At 45.7% G+C, this 19,988-nt stretch overlaps 1 protein-coding gene across 2 annotated transcripts in view; it reads right to left on the reverse strand.

The window, feature by feature from the left end:
* Positions 1 to 526: 526 nt before the first annotated feature.
* CAB39 (calcium binding protein 39) overlaps positions 527 to 19,988 on the reverse strand; it is a 235,191-nt gene continuing 215,729 nt past the window's right edge. For both annotated transcript variants that reach the window (XM_030215807.1, XM_030215808.1), the window contains 2 exons: positions 19,407 to 19,550; positions 527 to 1,218 (listed from right to left, as the gene is read on the reverse strand). In XM_030215807.1, coding sequence (XP_030071667.1) covers positions 1,030 to 1,218; positions 19,407 to 19,550 — 333 coding nt within the window. In that variant the 3' untranslated portion in view covers positions 527 to 1,029. The remainder of the gene's footprint in view (positions 1,219 to 19,406; positions 19,551 to 19,988) is intronic.

Consider the following 19,988-nt stretch of genomic DNA (forward strand, 5'->3'; position numbering starts at 1 on the left):
TTCCATGAGATCCAAAGTATTCCATTACACATGGGCATTCATTTTTGCAAAAACTCAATATTAGGTAATAGTTACAGACTAATACAATAACATTCCTCTGCTGTACAAATTAAAACTTTGTTTTAAAGAAATGAGCAGTCTAAGAGTTATGTACAAAAGAAACCAGCAAGCATATTTTAAGTGAAATGCAGTGTATCACTGCCAGCTGTCTGAAATATCTTCAATGTCGAATTAACAAGGAAAAAAACAAAATCATTTAGAACAGATTTCCATTCTGAATTCTCAGGAATATCAAATCATGTCAAAGGAGAAATTCTAGAAAGCAGTGAAAGGCATATATACAATTTCCTTAGAAACCCTGGTCAGGCTCCACACTTTTAAAGTTGCTAAATTACAATATTGATTTATTTTAAAACTGCAAGACAACTCTGTTTTATCCGAAAAAGCTCACATCTTTGTTATAGTTCCTGCCTTTTGATTACAAATAAAGCACTGCACAATTTTATTTTTTGGGGGTTATTTGTTTGTTGTTGTTATTGTCATTTAAGTCAAGGCATACAATCTTATACTATGGTGCCAAGTACGCACTGGTTGCTTTGTGCTCATCTCTCAAACAAGTGCAAACGTATTTTTTAATCAAAATTTGCAGGCATGCAACTTTTCCCTTAAAACTACATCAATACCTTCTTTTCCTTAAATCAAACTAGTATATGTTTGCTTTCATTAACCTAGAATCTCTTTGCTTTAAGGACTCCTAAAACAAGCAGTGTCTTTGTATTCTGAAATGACACAAATATAAAAAAGACCCCCCTCTCAAAAAAAAGTCCACATTGTGCTCTAATGTGCAAGAAAGCAGCAGCTATTTTTTCAACTTGAACTAAATTAAAATAAAAAATAAAGGGGAAAACCGTTCACTGAACAGCAGATTAGCAGTAATGTTCCTCAAAAATTGATTATGAGTGCCAGATGCTGAATATTTAACAGCGAATGCTGAATTTGGATTTAATATTTTAGGGTTTTACTGCAGATCTAAGCTTCTTGCTGTGCTGGTCTCTTCAAATCCCTGATCTGTTTCACTAAGTAGGTCTTCTCATCGTTAAATTGTTCATCCTCGGTCCTGTCATTCTGAAACTTGCTGAGAAATTCAATTAATTTGGTTTGGTTCTTGAGAAGGATGTCTAATATGGGCTGGGTCTTGTTGGGATTGGCTACAAACACCTGAAAAAAAAACCCACAAAAAAACACAAGAGAATGAACACTGTGCCTATACATGATTTTTTTTTCTTAACATAGAAACAGAAAAATGTAGGCAGATAATGAACACATGGCCTATCCAGTCAGCCCTTTTCAACTTGGACTCTATTGATGCTCAGCTTTATCGAATCAAGGACATACTTTTAAATAGAAGTTTTTGAAACTGAGGCTCAATTACCAACTGCACCCCTGTTTAGATGCTAAAAATGTTAATATTATGACATAGTGCTATCACACACAGACCCTTCTCATCAGCATTTCCAGGGGAAAAAGAATACCCCTAGAAATTGCTAGCACAGCAGTCTATTTCCTCAGCACACCTGGAAAAAAAGCATTTTTTTGTGCCCGAAAATGGACATGCAGCAAAATTAAAACCAGGGTACATCCATTTTCAGCCCGAGACCTTACTGCCAGCCACTGACTTAGCAGTAAAATCTCACGCACTAATCGTGCGGTAAGTGTTCACCGCGCATCAACTGCCAATTACCACTGGACAAGCGCCACGCAGTAGAAAATAGAAAATATTTTCTACTGTGTGTATTCAGCATGCACCAAAAATGGAATTACCACCCGGGGCATGCGGTAGCTGGGCGGTAATGGCAATTTGACTTGCATTGGATGCGCGTAGGCACCTACGTGCCTTTGAAAAAGGACCCCTCAGTGCACAAACAATCAACACGTGTTAATCTATTAATACACAAAATCAATTTGCTTATATTATTTCTTTTTAATTAACAAACCAATTGAGTAACCCAATCCTGTTATGGTTAACATTTGCATAACACATCTTGATAAGCTTTAACATATTTTAAAACTTTAATCAACCAAACCTTAAATAGGGCCGATCTTGCTATTGCTGCCACATGGGATTTATGTGAGAAAGATTTGTCGACAGTACCCCTAAATTACCTACTTCTTTTTGCACCCAAACCTTCTATTAACTGAACTGTTGCCCCCTCTGATCTACTACTGGGACTTCTGGGGAAGGGTTTTCCCCCACATTGTTTTTGCCTATTATAAAGAAACCAGTCCTGCACTTAATATAACACAATTCCTACTCTACTTAACACAAGTTGAGTGTTATCTGCATAAAGCCTATAGCCTACTCCTAGTCTTTCACCAAATACCTAGGGATGGAATACAAAGACTAAACAGAAGAGGTGGTAAGATGACTCCTGTGGGACCTCTGTTTCCATGGAAAAGCAGTCAGAAGATATTACCTATCCAAATCAGTTGAATTACATCCAGTAGAAAAAGGTTCAATCAAACCAGATCTCTAAGTGCTTGAACAATCGCCCATAACTAACCGTATCAACAGCTGAAGACATATCCAATTAATACTGGTCACTACTTACACTTAGTAGCTTGCAATAACCACCCATTGTCCAGGAAAGAGATCAAGGTATGGTAGCAAGTGCCATGACTACATCTGATGGGCATCCCATTTAAGATAATGTTAGATGACAGTATATATTGCTGGCTCCCTCGGAGATAAAGGGCTGGCTTTATGGTCTCCATGTTTAGTTACAGTGACGTTTCGGTGCTTCTAGTGGGATTTGATATGAGTTATGACTGAATGATAAATCTAACAAACATACATGAGTTGAAACCTCTCTTAGGGCCCTGTTTACTAAGGCACACTAGCGTTTTTAGCGTGCACTAACATTTAGCATGCGCCAACACTAGAGACGCCCATATATTCCTATGGGTGTGTCTAGCATTAGCGTGCACTAAAAACAATAAGTGTGTCTACAGTGTGGCTTAGTAAACAGGGTCCTAAGAATCAGTGATGAGGACATGGAGGATTTATATTGCTACTTATGGGAACGGAGTGGGGAGGATCCATATGGTTTTTGGCATTATATTTGGCGAACTTCAACCAGACAGCAATGTGAACTCAAGAATTCATTATATATAAGATTTGGTGGACCAGAATATACTGTGCTCCTAAGCAAGAGATTCTGTGCTCCAGACTACTTCATTTTACAGAAGAGAGTGGATGTGGACAGTATGGACACCAACACTGTATTAGAAAAAAAAAAAAACAACAACTAAGAATACAAGAAGGCAACAGGTCCACTAGATCCAACGTTGAAACAGAAAAGGAAGCAGACCTTTTGAAGAAAAAGTCTTTTATTGGTTGTTCACAAACAAGCACCTGACATGGCCATGTTTCGCCAGAAGTACAGGCTGCGTCAGGGACAATGGAAACTGCAACACTGAACATATACAATCCAATAAAATACATAAAAATCTATGAACACTAACCCCCCCCCCCCCCCCCAATATATGTAAATAGTAACAATAAAATCTAAATAAATAATTAATAGAATCAATAAATAATTAAGACAATGCAAATAAATATGTAAATTGATACAAAACTAACATATAAAAGTCTAACTTGGTGCAACAAGTAAAATGTAGAGGATGGCTTACCCAGCTGGTGTAAAACTACAAACTTCACCAATGCTGATTACAGCTAAAAAGAAGTAAAATATCACTAAATTAGAATCTCTTACAGACCGTGTGCATTTAAAAATAGTGGTGATACCACATACACACATAAAATGGACAAGGAAACAAAGATAAATCTACTGACTTACATGTGTCTCTTCCTGAGTCCGTTTGAAACCATAAAAACAAACTTGCTGTGACAGCCTACCTTATATCCTGTAGTAATGTAAATATTCACAATCTGCTTATAAAAAGTAAAAATAAGGTACAAAAAAATCTATACAACCTCCTCAAAACATTCTAAAATGCTGTCACCAAGTTATAAAAATTGTGGAAGATAAATAAATACAGCTTTAAACAGGTCTCAAACTCATGCTGTGTGCATATGGAGGTCCATGGCAGTGCTGTAAGTTAAACTGTCCATTGGGAAAAAACCATTTTCAAAACTAAAAGCTAAGAAGAAAAAATTGATTCTGAGATATTTGCCTTTCCATACTCATCAAAATTGCTGCAAAATTGTATTGAAAAAGATCTCAGAACAGCTTAAAACCTTTAAAAATATGGTAGAACGCATTGAGACTGATTCTGTGTTCCAATGATGTCACAGTGACATCACTGCAACGCACAGAATTTGGTCTCAATGTGTTCCACCATGTTTTTACAGCACTAGACGAACCTCCATTTGCACACAGCATGATGAAACCTTTTTAAAGCTGCTTTTATTTTATATTCCACAATATTTATGCCTTGGTGACAGCAATTTAAAATGTGTTGAAGAGTTTGTATACATGTTTTTAATCTTATTTTTACTTTTTAGATCATGAATATTTACATTACTAGAGAATATAAGGTAGGCTGTCACAGTAAGTTTGTTTTTATGGTTTCAAACAGACCCAGGAAGAGACATGCAAGTCAGCAGGTTTATCTTTGTTTCCTTGTCCATTTATGCATCTATGTACCTGGAGTGAAACCACCACTATTTTTAAATGCACACTTTCTCTAAGAGATTCTAATTTAGTGATATTTTACTTCTTTTTTTTTTTTTTTGCTGTACTCAGCGTTGGTGAAGTTTGTACTTTTACACAGCTGGGTAAGCCATCCTCTAAATGTTTTACTGGTTGCACCAAATTAGACTTTTTTGTGTTTTGTTTTATCAAATCGGATTACATATTTATTTGCATTGTGTCAATTATTTATTGATTCAATTAAATATTTATTTAGGGTTTTGTTTGTACTATTTACGTATATTGTTTCACAGATTTGAATTTTTAGATTGTCTATCATTTTATTCTTATGTTCAGTGTTGCAGTTTCCATTGCCCCTGACACAGCCTGTACTTCTGGTGAAACACAACCATGTCGGACACTTTTTGAGTCCAGGGAGCTTAGAACAACTAATAAAAGACTTTTTCTTCAAAAGGTAACATTTTGTAAAAACATAATAGTGATCTGAATCTGTATGGTTCCTTACATCTATTATAAGGTTAATTGTTGTGCTAGAATTTCTCTTGTTCCTAGACCCAGCTTAGAGAGCCAGGGATAGATTTTTTTGAAGGGGGGGGGGGGGGGGGCAGGAACTTATCTGAAAGGGAATGGAATGTTATAGCGAATGCTACATACCTGTAGAAGGTATTCTCTGAGGACAGAAGGCTGATTGTTCTCACTGATGGGTGACGTCCACGGCAGCCCCCTCCAACCGGAAACTTCACTAGCAAAGGCCTTTGCTAGTCCTCGCGCGCCCATGCGCACCGCGCATGCGCGGCCGTCTTCCCGCCCGAACCGGCTCATGTTCGTCAGTCCGGTATGTAGCAAGACAAAGACAAGGGAAGACACAACTCCAAAGGGGAGGCGGGCGGGTTTGTGAGAACAATCAGCCTGCTGTCCTCGGAGAATACCTTCTACAGGTATGTAGCATTCGCTTTCACCGAGGACAAGCAGACTGCTTGTTCTCACTGATGGGGTATCCCTAGCCCCCAGGCTCACTCAAAACAACAAACATGGTCAATTGGGCCTCGCAACGGCGAGGACATAACTGAGATTGACCTAAAAACTCATCCAACTAACTGAGAGTGTAGCCTGGAACAGAATAAACATGGGCCTAGGGGGGTGGAGTTGGATTCTAAACCCCGAACAGATTCTGAAGCACTGACTGCCCGAACCGACTGTCGCATCGGGTATCCTGCTGCAGGCAGTAATGAGATGTGAATGTGTGGACAGATGACCACGTCGCAGCTTTGCAGATCTCTTCAATAGTGGCTGACTTCAAGTGGGCCACTGACGCAGCCATGGCTCTAACACTATGAGCCGTGACATGACCCTCAAGAGCCAGCCCAGCCTGGGCGTAAATGAAGGAAATGCAATCTGCTAGCCAATTTGAAATGGTGCGTATCCCCACAGCCACTCCCCTCCTGTTGGGATCAAAAGAAACAAACAATTGGGCGGACTGTCTGTTGGGCTGTGTCCGCTCCAGAGAGAAGGCCAATGCTCTTTTGCAGTCCAATGTGTGCAGCTGACGTTCAGCAGGGCAGGAATGCGGACGGGGAAAGAATGTTGGCAAGACAACTGACTGGTTCAGATGGAACTCCGACACTACCTTCAGCAAGAACTTAGGGTGAGTGCGGAGGACTACTCTATTATGATGAAATCTGGTGTAAGGGGCCTGGGCTACCAGGGCCTGAAGCTCACTGACTCTACGAGCTGAAGTAACTGCCACCAAGAAAATGACCTTCCAGGTCAAGTACTTCAGATGGCAGGAGTTCAGTGGCTCAAAAGGAGGTTTCATCAGCTGGGTGAGAACGACATTGAGATCCCATGACACTGTAGGAGGCTTGACGGGGGGCTTTGACAAAAGCAAACCTCTCATGAAGCGAACAACTAAAGGCTGTCCTGAGATCGGCTTACCTTCCACACGGTAATGGTATGCACTGATTGCGCTAATGTGAACCCTTACCGAGTTGGTCTTGAGACCAGACTCAGACAAGTGCAGAAGGTAGTCAAGCAGGGTCTGTTTAGGACAAGAGCGAGGATCTAAGGCCTTGCTGTCACACCAGAAGGCAAACCTTCTCCATAAAAAGAAGTAACTCCTCTTAGTGGAATCTTTTCTGGAAGCAAGCAAGACACGGGAGACACCCTCTGACAGACCCAAAGAGGCAAAGTCTACGCTCTCAACATCCAGGCCGTGAGAGCCAGAGACTGGAGGCTGGGATGCAGAAGCGCCTCTTCGTTCTGTGTGATGAGGGTCGGAAAACACTCCAATCTCCACGGTTCTTCGGAGGACAACTCCAGAAGAAGAGGGAACCAGATCTGACGCGGACAAAAAGGAGCTATCAGAATCATGGTGCCCCTGTCTTGTTTGAGTTTCAACAAAGTCTTCCCCACCAGAGGTATGGGAGGATAAGCATACAGTAGACCTTCCCCCCAATCCAGGAGGAAGGCATCCAATGCCAGTCGACCGTGGGCCTGAAGTCTGGAACAGAACTGAGGGACCTTGTGGTTGGCTCGAAAAGCAAAGAGATCTACCAAGGGGGTGCCCCACACTTGGAAGATCTGGCACACTACTCTGGAATTGAGCGACCACTCGTGAGGTTGCATAATCCTGCTCAACCTGTCGGCCAGACTGTTGTTTACGCCTGCCAGATATGTGGCTTGGAGCCACATGCCTTAACGGCGAGCCCAGAGCCACGTGCTGATGGCTTCCTGACACAGGGGGCGAGATCCGGTGCCCCCCTGCTTGTTGATGTAATACATGGCAACCTAGTTGTCTGTCTAAATTTGAATAATTTGATGGGACAGCCGATCTCTGAAAGCCTTCAGAGCGTTCCAGACCGCTCGTAACTCCAGGAGATTGATCTGCAGATCGCGTTCCTGGAGGGACCAGCTTCCTTGGGTGTGAAGCCCATCGACATGAGCTCCCCACCCCAGGAGAGACGCACCCGTAGTCAGCACCTTTTGTGGCTGAGGAATTTGGAAGGGGCATCCCAGAGTCAAATTGGTCCAAATTGTCCACCAATACAGGGATTTGAGAAAACTCGTGGACAGGTGGATCACGTCCTCTAGATCCCCAGCAGCCTGAAACCACTGGGAAGCTAGGGTCCATTGAGCAGATCGCATGTGAAGGCGTGCCATGGGAGTCACATGGACTGTGGAGGCCATGTGGCCAAGCAATCTCAACATCTGCCGAGCTGTGATCTGCTGGGACGCTCGTACCCGGGAGACGAGGGACAGCAGATTGTTGGCCCTCGTCTCCGGGAGATAGGCCCGAGTCGTCCGAGAATCCAGCAGAGCTCCTATGAATTCGAGTCTCTGTACTGGGAGAAGGTGGGACTTTGGATAATTTATCACAAACCCCAGTAGCTCCAGGAGGCGAATAGTCATCTGCATGGACTGTAGAGCTCCTGCCTCGGATGTGTTCTTCACCAGCCAATTGTTGAGATAAGGGAACACGTGCACTCCGAGCCTGCGAAGCGCTGCTGCTACCACAGCTAGGCACTTCGTGAACACTCTGGGCGCAGAGGCGAGCCCAAAGGGTAGCACACAGTACTGGAAGTGACGTGATCCCAGACGAAATCGAAGATACTGTCTGTGAGCTGGCAGTATCGGGATGTGTGTATAAGCATCCTTTAAGTCCAGAGAGCATAGCCAATCGTTTTGCTGAATCATGGGAAGAAGGGTGCCCAGGGAAAGCATCCTGAACTTTTCCTTGACCAGATATTTGTTCAGGGCCCTTAGGTCTAGGATGGGACGCATCCCCCTGTTTTCTTTTCCACAAGGAAGTACCTGGAATAGAATCCCAGCCCTTCTTGCCCGGATGGCACGGGCTCGACCGCATTGGCGCTGAGAAGGGCGGAGAGTTCCTCTGCAAGTACCTGCTTGTGCTGGAAGCTGAAGGATTGAGCTCCCGGTGGGCAATTTGGAGGTTTCGAGGTCAAATTGAGGGTGTATCCTTGCCGGACTATTTGGAGGACCCACTGGTCGGAGGTTATGAGAGGCCACCTTTGGTGAAAAACTTTCAACCTCCCCCCGACCGGGAAATCGCCCGGCACAGACACTTTGACATCGGCTATGCTCTTTTGGAGCCAGTCAAAAGCTCGCCCCCTGCTTTTGCTGGGGAGCTGTGGGGCCTTGCTGAGGCGCACGCTGCTGACAAGAGCGAGCGCGCTGGGGCTTAGCCTGGGCCGCAGGCTGTCGAGAGGGAGGATTGTACCTACGCTTACCAGAAGAGTAGGGAACAGTCCTCCTTCCCCCATAAAAACATCTACCTGAAGAGGTAGATGCTGAAGGCTGCCGGCGGGAGAATTTGTCGAAAGCGTTATCCCGCTGGTGGAGCTGCTCTACCACCTGTTCGACTTTTTCTCCAAAAATGTTGTCCGCTCAGCAAGGGGAGTCCGCAATCCGCTGCTGGATTCTATTCTCCAGGTCGGAGGCACGCAGCCATGAGAGTCTGCGCATCACCACACCTTGAGCAGCGGCCCTGGACGCAACATCAAAGGTATCATATACCCCTCTGGCCAGGAATTTTCTGCACGCCTTCAGCTGCCTGACCACCTCCTGAAACGGCTTGGCTTGCTCAGAGGGGAGCTTGTCCACCAAGCCCGCCAACTGCCGCACATTGTTCCACATGTGAATGCTCGTGTAGAGCTGGTAGGACTGAATCTTGGCCACGAGCATTGAAGAATGGTAGGCCTTCCTCCCAAAGGAGTCTAAGGTTCTAGAGTCCTTGCCAGGGGGCGCCGAAGCATGTTCCCTAGAACTCTTAGCCTTCTTTATGGCCAGATCCACCACCCCAGAGTCGTGAGGCAACTGAGTGCGCATCAGCTCTGGGTCCCCATGGATCCAGTACTGGGACTCGATCTTCTTGGGAATGTGGGGATTACTTAGAGGCTTGGTCCAGTTCGCCAGCAATGTCTTTTTTAGGACATGATGCATGGGTACCGTGGATGCTTCCTTAGGTGGAGAAGGATAGTCCAAGAGCTCAAACATTTCAGCCCTGGGCTCATCCTCCACAACCACCGGGAAGGGGAAAGCCGTAGACATCTCCCGGACAAAGGCCGCGAAAGACAGACTCTCAGGAGGAGAAAGCTGCCTTTCAGGGGAGGGAGTGGGATCAGAAGGAAGGCCATCAGACTCCTCATCAGAGAAATATCTGATGTCCTCCTCCTCCTCCCACGAGGCCTCACCATCGGTATCAGACACAAGTTTGCGAACCTGTGTCTGAAGCCGTGCCTGACTCGACTCCGTGGAAACACGGCCACGGTGGAGCGTCGAGAGGTAGACTCCCTCGCCAGCACCGGCAAAGCTCCCTCCACCGACGTCATCGGGGAGTCTTCCTGGGAGGCGGCGGCAACCGGTACCGCAAGCGGTACCGATGTCGGAGACCTCACCCCGGGCAAAGGGCCAACCGGCGCCTCGCTCGACGGTACCGGTGGCGCAAGCACCCCCGGTACCGGAGGGGAAGGGCGCAACAGGTCTCCCACGATCTCTGGGAGAACGGCCCGGAGACTCTCGTGCAGAGCGGCTGTGGAGAAAGACATGGAAGCCGATGCAGGCGTCGAGGTCAGAGTCTGTTCTGGGCGTGGAGGCGGTTCCGGGCTGTCCAAGGTGGAGCGCATCGACACCTCCTGAACAGAGGGTGAGCGATCCTCTCAGTGCCGATGCCTACTGGGTGCTGACTCCCTCGGCGACCCAGAGCTCTCGGTACCGACGCGGGAAGGAGACCGGTGTCGATGCTTCTTTGATTTCTTCAAGCGAAGCATGTCACCGGAGCTTCCCGGTACCGACAAGGAGGACGTAGAATCCAGCCGTTGCTTCCTCGGGGCCGAGGCTGAAGAAGGCCGGTCTCGGGGGGGGGGGGGGCTGTACCGCAGGAGCTCTCAGGGCAGGAGGAGACCCACCTGAAGGCTCACTGCCACCAGCAGGGGAATGGACAGCCCTCACCTGCACTCCAGTCGAAGCACCACCGTCCGACGACATCAGCAACAGCGGAGGTCCCGGTACCACAGACGCCGACGCAGCCTTCCGATGTCTCGGTACCGACGATGCAGAGGGTCGAAACCTCAATGACGTCGATGCAGTCGATGCCGAGGTCGAAGACTTCGATGTTGTCGACGTCGATGCACTCGATGCCTCCGGTGCTGTTGTCGACGAAGAGCCAGAGAACAACACGTTCCACTGGGCTAATCTCGCTACCTGAGTCCTCTTCTGTAAAAGAGCACAAAGACTACAGGCCTGCGGGCGGTGCCCAGCCCCCAGACACTGAAGACATGAAGCGTGCCTATCAGTGAGCGAGATTACCCGGGCGCACTGGGTGCACTTCTTGAAGCCGCTGGGAGACTTCGATGACATGGGCGGAAAAATCACGCCGGCGAAATCAAAATTCGTGATGGCGACGAAGGCACCAAAAATAAGGGAGAGAGAAAAAAACCCGTACAGAGGCCACGAAACAGGCCTACCCCGATAGCGAAAGGAAACTTACGCCGGGGAAAACAAACTGGACACACGGGAAGGGACAAAGACCAAAAGGTCTCTCTCTTTTTTTTTTTTTTTAAACGAAAATCGCGAAGACGCGCAAGGGTCAACTTGAGGGGCACGAAACGGCGGCAAAACACGACCGTCCCAAGCGTGGACAAAAGAAGACTGACGAACACGAGCCGGTTCGGGCGGGAAGACAGCCGCGCATGCGTGGTGCGCATGGGCGCGCGAGGACTAGCAAATGCCTTTGCTAGTGAAGTTTCCGGTTGGAGGGAGCTGCCGTGGACGTCACCCATCAGTGAGACCAAGCAGCCTGCTTGTCCTCGGAGAACAATATCAATATTGGAGAACATTGTAACAGCATTGGACAGGGCTGGGAGGGATCAAGTTAGCTCCGTACATCACACTTTTGGACTTAATGCTATAACAGATAGTTGTTTTGAAATTTCAGGTTATATAACAGCCATATTGGGTCAGACCAATTGTCCATCTAGTCCAGTATCCTGTTTCCAACAGTGGCCAATTCAGGTCACAAGGACATGGAAGAAACTCAAATAATGCACTAGGATTATTTGTTCAAGCTATGAGATGGTTTGGGATCAATAGTCAATTTATTGCTATGGTCAAACTGCTATATCAACATCTTGTAGCAAATGTTTTAGTGAATAGATTAGGAGTCCAGTCACTGAGCAAAGAACAAGATAGGGATGTCCTCTTTCATCCTTATTGTTTGATTTAGCTTTCAAACCCTTAGTTCTGGCTATAAAAGACTACCCCTACCATAAACGGGATAAAGTACAAAGACCTGTAAAGAAAGATCTCGGCCAATGAGGATCTACTTTTATATCTTACATGCAGTTCCCATCATGTTAAGATAGATGATTTCTCCAAAATTTCCAAGTGTAGGATTAACTGGATGAAATCAAGAATACTTCCCATCAACAAATATGTCACGCTGAAGGAAGTGGTTCAATACCCTTTCAAATATCATTGTGATATTTTAAAATATCTGGTAATCCTGCTAGCCCCAACACTAAAAGACATGGTGGATAGGAATGTGGAAGCTATGATTACAAATGTACAGGATTTGAGTGAACAGTGCTCTCCACTGCATCTTTTTTGGTAGAGACAGATACTATTAAAATGATTGTCACCCCAAAAGTGAATTCGTTTTTTTTTTTTTTTTTTAAAGTCTGCTGCCATTATGGTTACTACCTACTTATTCTTTTAAAGCTTTAGAACATTCTGGTATGCTTTCTATGGAAAAATACAACTCCAAGAATAGTGTTAAGAATGTTGCAAATGCTTAAACAGGAAAACAAAAAAATAAACAAAAACCCAACTATCTGGCTGAACTAGTAAGGAAGATTAGCACACCTGAGCCTGTTATGGCTATTGCTGGGTATGCACACTTACCCTTAAAGCCAATTTGGTTTGTTTTTTTCCAGCAACTATTAAAAAACCTTCTACAGTTCTAATACTACTTTTGAATCTGAGAATACTTTTACTAAAGAACCTCTCTGGTATAGTCAAAGAATTTTAATTGGTAATAAACCAATGCAATGGAAACTATAGCAATACAGGAACATAGGGACCATAGATCAGTTGATTTTAACTGAGCAATATAAAACCATTCAGGAGCTCCAGTAAGAATTTGTTTTCACTTCTAAACAATACTTGTGCAGCTTTAAAAAGTTTTACAACCTGGGGGGCAGGGGGCGGTGGCTACCACCCATTCAACAATGGAATCAGATTTGGATTTAGAAACTATTTCTAAACTATGCTCCATTGTAGGCCTACACAGAAAGCTGGATTGGGTTCAATGCAAATTTGAGAGCATGATTTCGAAGACACATTACCACTAAATAAACAACAATAGTTGTGGTTAAAATAGCACCACACTCGGCTCACATAACTCAATTAATGTGCTTTTGGCATTATAGGTCACTCATCATCAGCTATTACAGCAAAATTTGCTAAGGATAAGGACAATAAATGCTGGATTTGACACAAAGAGCTGAGTACACTTTCACATCTGTTATTGTGAAACTGTACAGTAACTGGTGTGAGGTTTGACAAAGAATAAGCTGGGTCTTATACTCCATTTTCCAATATTATATAAAGAGAAATTACGTCTTAGCTAATAATTTCTTTTCCTTTAGCCAGCTACACTGTTCTACATAAGTGGGTATTATCCCCCTCCTACCAGCAGATGGAGGTAGAGAAAAAAACTGAGTTCTATTGGTGACATCACTGGTATTAGCAGCATCAGCCAAATTAGGTCACTTTTTGTAATGCACCCATGCCTCATCAACCACTGCAGCTATAATGATAAACAGGCAAGCCTAACACTAGAGAGTGGCACTCACTACCCTGCATACTCCAGGATAAAGCAACCTCACAGGAAACCACTCTTGCTATCATTTGTGGCTTTATTGATTTGTCTCTTTTGTGATTCTTCTCTCATAGCTACAAAGGGAAGCACAGAGCACACAAGAGTCCTGGGCCCAAGTTTTCCTAGGGTGGGTTGCAGAACAGAGTAGCTCACTAAAGGAAAGAAAATTATCAGGCAAGACAATTTCTCCTTCCTTAGTGTATAACTACACTGTTCTGCACAAGTGGGATGTACTGAAGCATATCTACTGGGTGGGGGAAGAGAAGGCCCCCGAATGATGGCTCTGCCACAGTCTGAATGGACTATCATAGCCAATCTATAGTGCTTGACAAATGAACGGAACGGTGACCATAACACCACCTAAAAATCTCTGCTAGAGTCACTGCCTGGGCCTCTACCCAGAAGTGGCCTAAGTCTATGTGGAGTGGGCCCTTTGGCCCTGAGGCCCCATGTGATTCTTGAAAATGTACATGTACTCAATAGCAGCCTTGATCCACCTCACAATGGTGTCCTTTGAGGTTGCCTTGCCCATCCTAGGGCCATGAAAAAGGACAGAGGTGATCGGAGAGGCGAACGTCATTCGTCTCCTTCAGGTACTGGAGCAACATCCTCCAGACATCCAGCTTGTGGAGCTTCCTGTCCACCGGAGTGAAGTCCTCCTCCACAAAAGGCAACAAAAGCAAACCTCCTGATTAATACGGGAAAAACCACCACTTCAGGGGAAAAAACACCACTTTTGGGGAGTGGGGGGGGGGGGGGGGGGGGGTGGAGAAACTGTGTGAAGGGAACAGTCTTACATAATGGAGCAAAACGGGTCCCTACAAGACAGAGCCTGCAGCTTAAAAACTCTTCTAGTGGAAATAATTTCATCCAGAAAAATTGTCTGGGTGATATCCTTGAGATTGAGTATAGAGGCTCAAACAGTCTCAGCCAACATACGAAGAACCAAATTGAGATCCCACAAAAGAAAATGAAGGATGTACTGGGGGGGGGGGGGGGGGGCGCAGATGCATTACGCCTTTAAGAAGACAGGCCACCACCCCATGCAAAGCCAGGGAGGTGCCCTTTACTTTACCATCAAAACTGGAAATGGCAGCCACCTGCACACTCAAGGAGCCCAACACCAGACCCTGCTCCAGGCCTTGCTGTAAGAAGCCCAAAATATCCTGGCACTTGAGCCTTCCAAGGTGACAGGGCCCACCCTTCACACCAAGTTTCAATCACCTTCTACACCCTGACATAAGGCAGAGATGTGGAGGACTTCTGCAAATGGAGCACTGCTTCTCTATGTGCTTCCTCCCAATGGCTGCACTGTAAGCCAGAAGGGATCCAGATCTTCCATTTCTACCAGCCCTTTTTGGAGTAGGCCCTGACCTCTGGGCAATGGGAAAGGATCAGTCTCCAGGAGCTGCATGAGGTTGGCGTACCACAGCCTGCGAAGCCAATTCGGAGCCTCAAGCAAGACCAAATGTGGATGACACCCAATCCTGCACAATTGACGGATGATTAGTGGCCAAGAAAGGAACATATACAGATGCTGCTCTAGCAGTCATGGCTGACTAGGGCATCTATCCCTTGTGAGGCTGGCTCCCTACGGTGACTGAAGGAAATCTCCACTTTCCCATTGGCTCTGGATGCCAACAAATCAAACCGCAGAGGGCCCCATGGTCTAGCTCAGGAAGCCGAAGAAGCCTAGCTTCCCTCATGTTTTTTTTTTTCCTTATTCAAAGGTAAAGCAATACAATGCAGTAGAAAAAACACAATAGTAAGTACATTTTGTAAATACTTTCCAGTTTTAACACTATTATTCCCCCCCCCCCCCCCCCCCCCCCCCATTCCAAACATGCAAATGGTGCCAGAACAAGGTCGGAGCCCAAAATAGAACTAGAAAAAGTAAAGAGGAAGCAAAAGTCTTTGAGATATGGGCAGCTACCCTCTAATTTGTTTAAATATCCCAAATCTTATGATCAGATGTAATTTGATCATGGTTTTGAGCCGTGAGTTGGGGCATCAAGCAATAATAACCTACCTTTTAAAAAACAGTCTCATGCGGTCGAACCGCAGATTGCTTCCAAAGCTGCCCCAAAACTGTTCTGGTTGCTGTGAAAACATGTATCAAAGAATGTATTTCCCTTGGAACACCAGTAACCTTGTGATGTAATAGGCAGCAATCAACTCAGATGGGATAGGTAACCAGCAGAAAAGTATTAAGTTCCTGGAGCAATGCTGACCAAAATAACTTGAACTGCTGGACAAGTGTGCACTAAGTGTGCAAAAAGATTCCTTGCTCACCACAGTTATGTCAACATAGTGGCGAGCCAGACTTGTAGATCCAAAAGAGTTTCATAGGAGTGTAATGCCACTGATAGAAAATCTTATATCTGTTATCAATCATGGGGGTGGCAATAGACACTTTAAACAGTGAAAAATATTATCCCATTGTTTTGGATCGTAAGTCCGTGATAGAAGTGTTTCCCATTTAGTCTTCCCCCATGTTTTTAAGAGCTTCTCAAAGTCCTCTCCAAAAAAAAAAAAAAAGAGGTGTCCCTGAAAGAGCAGCTGACTAAGAAGCTTTTTGGAGGCTGAGTCTGCAACCCAGCCAGTGATAGCACACTACAGCCGAACACAGCGACTGCTATGCAGATGGGCCAAATCATAAAGGACATCTGCCAAGGTGGCCATCCCCAACTCTAGCTGGGAGACTTCCACAGACTCTGGAAGCTGCTGCAGCCAGTGCAGCATGGCACGTGCCATGTAGTCACCACAAATGGCAGCATGAATACTGATTGCTCTTACTGAAAAGGCCAACTGCATTGGTTGCACCACCCACTTGTCATGGAGCTCTTGAAGGGATACTTCCAATATTTGTCCACCTCCTCAGCAGCAAAGAAATAAAGGTGGGCAAGAGCCCAAGACCACTCGAGGGTTCCATTTAAGGATTCCCATTCCGCCATCATCATGTAAACCAGCGCTTTGTGCAGTAGCAAATGCTTCTGGGGCCGAGCCAGGCCCTCTATCAGGGATTCCCCCTTAGAAAGGTCCACTGAAGGAGACTTGAGCATCCCCAGAGTTTCTGTGACCTCATCAATAAGCCGAGAAAAGTTCATGGCAAGAGAAGAGCCAGATCACATGGGACCGCTCCTCTTCAAATCAGAGTCCAAGAGGAACATGGGGTCAAAGGCACCATCCCGGTCCCTCTCTAGATACCCTGGAACTGGCCAGAGAATCCGCAACCCCCCGATCCCCCAAGCAACACTTGATCCCTAAAGTTTTGTCCTCGCCCAGGGGCCCCACCACTAGACAAGGGTCCACTGTCCTCCTGCAAGGTCTGCCTGACCATCTGGGTCAAAGCTCTGATGTTAAAAAAAAAAAAAAACAACCCTTAGGGCCTCAATGCAGCCCCTCTCCTGGAAGGGGACCTGAGGTGGGTGAGAAGGAAAAAGATTTCCCTCCAAGCCCTGATGGGGTTGAGAGGCATCCTACTGCTACAAACCCAATGCAGCAGAAGCAGCAGCCCAAGGTAAAAAGGCTGTTGTTCCTGCAGAGGACATTGGGGCCATGGGTCCCGATGTCTCAGCATAGGAAGAGAGTGAGGAAGCTCCAGTAGCCAGCGCATGGTCCTGTTTACGAAGTCAGAAATGGTCCACTGCAGGAGAGGCAGACAGAGCCAGCAGAAGGACCAATTTGTAAATCACACTTTTCCTTAGCATCTAGCTACACCACTCTGCACGAGTGTGTTATCTCCTCCCACAAGCAGATTGAGGTAAAGAAAAAAAAACCTGGAATTCTACCAGTGACATCACTAGTATTAGCTGGTGGCGCCCCCTGGAAGGATCCAGTATTTTCTCTAACTCAGCAGATAGTAGGTCATGCTGTGTGGTGCTCCTGTCCCTGGCCTAGCTCCCTGCTCATGGCCATGCAGCATGGTTGTTCATAAGGGCTGCTCCCAGGTTATCAAGTCTCCAGAATGGACCTGGATGAGCACAGAGCTTGGCTGTGCCACCACCAAGTTTCGCTTCTTAGCATCTTCTGGGTGAAGCTGGCGGCTCAGTCCTGTGGGACTCTGCCTTAGGGGTGTGGGTGCCCATCCCCTCACCCCTCCTTGCCCAGTCACCCTGTTTGAATGAAATTCCCCCTGGGCTCCCAGACTTAAAAAAACAAAATCAATTTTAATTGGCTTGCCTGATTAAAGCTTTTTTTTCCCTTTTGTAGGAAATAAAGCTTGCCCTAGGAAAAAAAAAAGGGCTCAATTGGCCTGATTACAAAAAGGGTTCTGAGGCACCTGAGAGCACCGGGGTGGGGGGGGGGTGGGGGGTTAGTGGAGCCATCGACAAGAGTGGGGAGCGAGGGGAAGGGGAAAAGGAGATGCTGCCCATGGGCGTGAGGGGAAGGGGAAGAGGAGATGCTGCCCATGGGCGTGAGGGGAAGGGGAGATGTTGCCCATGGGCGCGAGGGGAAGAGGAGATGTTGCCCATGGGGGCGAGGGGAAGGGGAGATGAGATGCTGCCCACGGGGGCGAGGGGAAGGGGAGAGGAGATGCTGCCCACGGGGGCGAGGGGAAGGAGAGAGGAGATGCTGCCCACGGAGGAGAGGGGAATGGGAGAGGAGATGCTGCCCACGGAGGAGAGGGGAGGGGGGAGAGGGGAGGGGGAAGAGGAGATGCTGCCCACGGAGGAGAAGGGAGGGGGAAGAGGAGAGGAGATGTTGCCCACGGAGGAGAAGGGAAGGGGAAGAGTAAAGGAGATGTTACTCACGGAAGAGAGGGGAAGGAGAAGAGGAGAGGAAATGTTGCCCACGAAAGAGAGGGGAAGAGCAGAGGAGATGTTGCCCACGAAAGAGAGGGGAAGGAGAAGAGGGGACGAGGAGGAGAGGAGATGTTGCCCACGGAAGAGAGGGGAAGGGGAAGAGGAGATGTTGCCCAAGGAGGAGAAGGGAAGGGGAGGAGTAAAGGAGATGTTACTCACAGAAGAGAGGGGAAGGAGAAGAGGAGAGGAGATGTTGCCCACGAAAGAGAGGGAAAGAGGAGAGGAGATGTTGCCCAGGAAAGAGAGGGGAAGAGGAGAGGAGATGTTGCCCATGAAAGAGAGGGGAAGGGGAAGAGAGGGGAAGAGGAGAGGAGATGTTGCCCACGGAAGAGAGGGAAACGAGGAGAGGAGATGTTGCCCATGGAAGAGAGGGAAAGGAGAAGAGGAGAGGAGATGTTTCCTATGGAGGAGAGGGGAGGTAGGGCAACAGAAGAGATGCAAACTAGACAGATTTCAGGAGGAAGAAAATGGATACAGGACAGGAAAGAAAAGAAATAATGCCCTGGAAACAGTGTTCAGAGCACAGAGGGAAGCAGAACCCAATGCATGGAAAAGTGATTAGAACAATAAAAGCACAGGACAACAAAGGTAAGAAAAATTGATTTTATTTTCAGTTTAGTAATTGAAAATGTGTCAGTTTTGGGAATTTACATCTGCTGTCTATATTTTACACTTTACAGGAGGAAATGTGAGGGGGACAATATGTATTAATTATGCAACTAAAATTTTTAATTGAATGTGCAGCCCTAGTTAATAGGGGGTTAAGTCAAGATAGGTTAGGAATTAGTGAACAACTTCACTTAATTCCTAACCTATCTCGACTTAACCCCTTATTACTAGGTTGTTTGGAACCAGGAAACGTTAAAGGTTTTATTAAGAAGGGTGGGAAAGGGAAGATTTTGAATGGTGACTTCAATTGTGAACTGCTTTGTTTGTTTTCATTAACAAGTGGTATATAAAAACTTGTATAACTAAATACATAAATAAATAAAACCTTTTTTATTAAAGACAAAATTAATTATGTAAAATTACCTTAAAGACATGAAATGCTTCAAACTGGATGTTGCGACTCTTGTCTCGTAGAAGGTTCATCATTAGTTTAAGATTTTCAGGTTTACTAATATATTTTGTCATAATTGTGAAGTTGTGCCTGTCCAAAAGCAGTTCACCAAGCAACTAAAAGGAAGAAACAAATACATTAACGATGAAAATGGCTTCTTACTTTGCTGTTCTGTAAATTTTGAGTAGGAAAAATAATTCTTCACTGCTCTCATCTATGATGAGCTGAGAGTATGATACAATATTTTATATAGTTATTCTAAAAGAGTTAAAGGAGAATATGTGAGGAAGAGCACAGTATAGAAAGACATTTTATAATTCTGAATACATCAATAAGATATTTATAGTTATATTCATTCAAACAACAACAAAAGAGACCTTAGAAATATCCAGGATATCAGTGACATTTATCTGCTGGCACTCAAAGCACATTTTAAAACAATCAAATTTGTTCTTGTTTTTTTTTTTTTTTGTAGCTTAAAGCTCAGGAGTAATGGGCAATTCTTGCAGCCCGTAATAGGGAAGTATTAATTCCCTTTTATGGGCTGCAAGAAT

Source organism: Microcaecilia unicolor, chromosome 10, assembly GCF_901765095.1.
Source record: "Microcaecilia unicolor chromosome 10, aMicUni1.1, whole genome shotgun sequence".
Classification (NCBI taxonomy): Eukaryota; Metazoa; Chordata; class Amphibia; order Gymnophiona; family Siphonopidae; genus Microcaecilia; species Microcaecilia unicolor.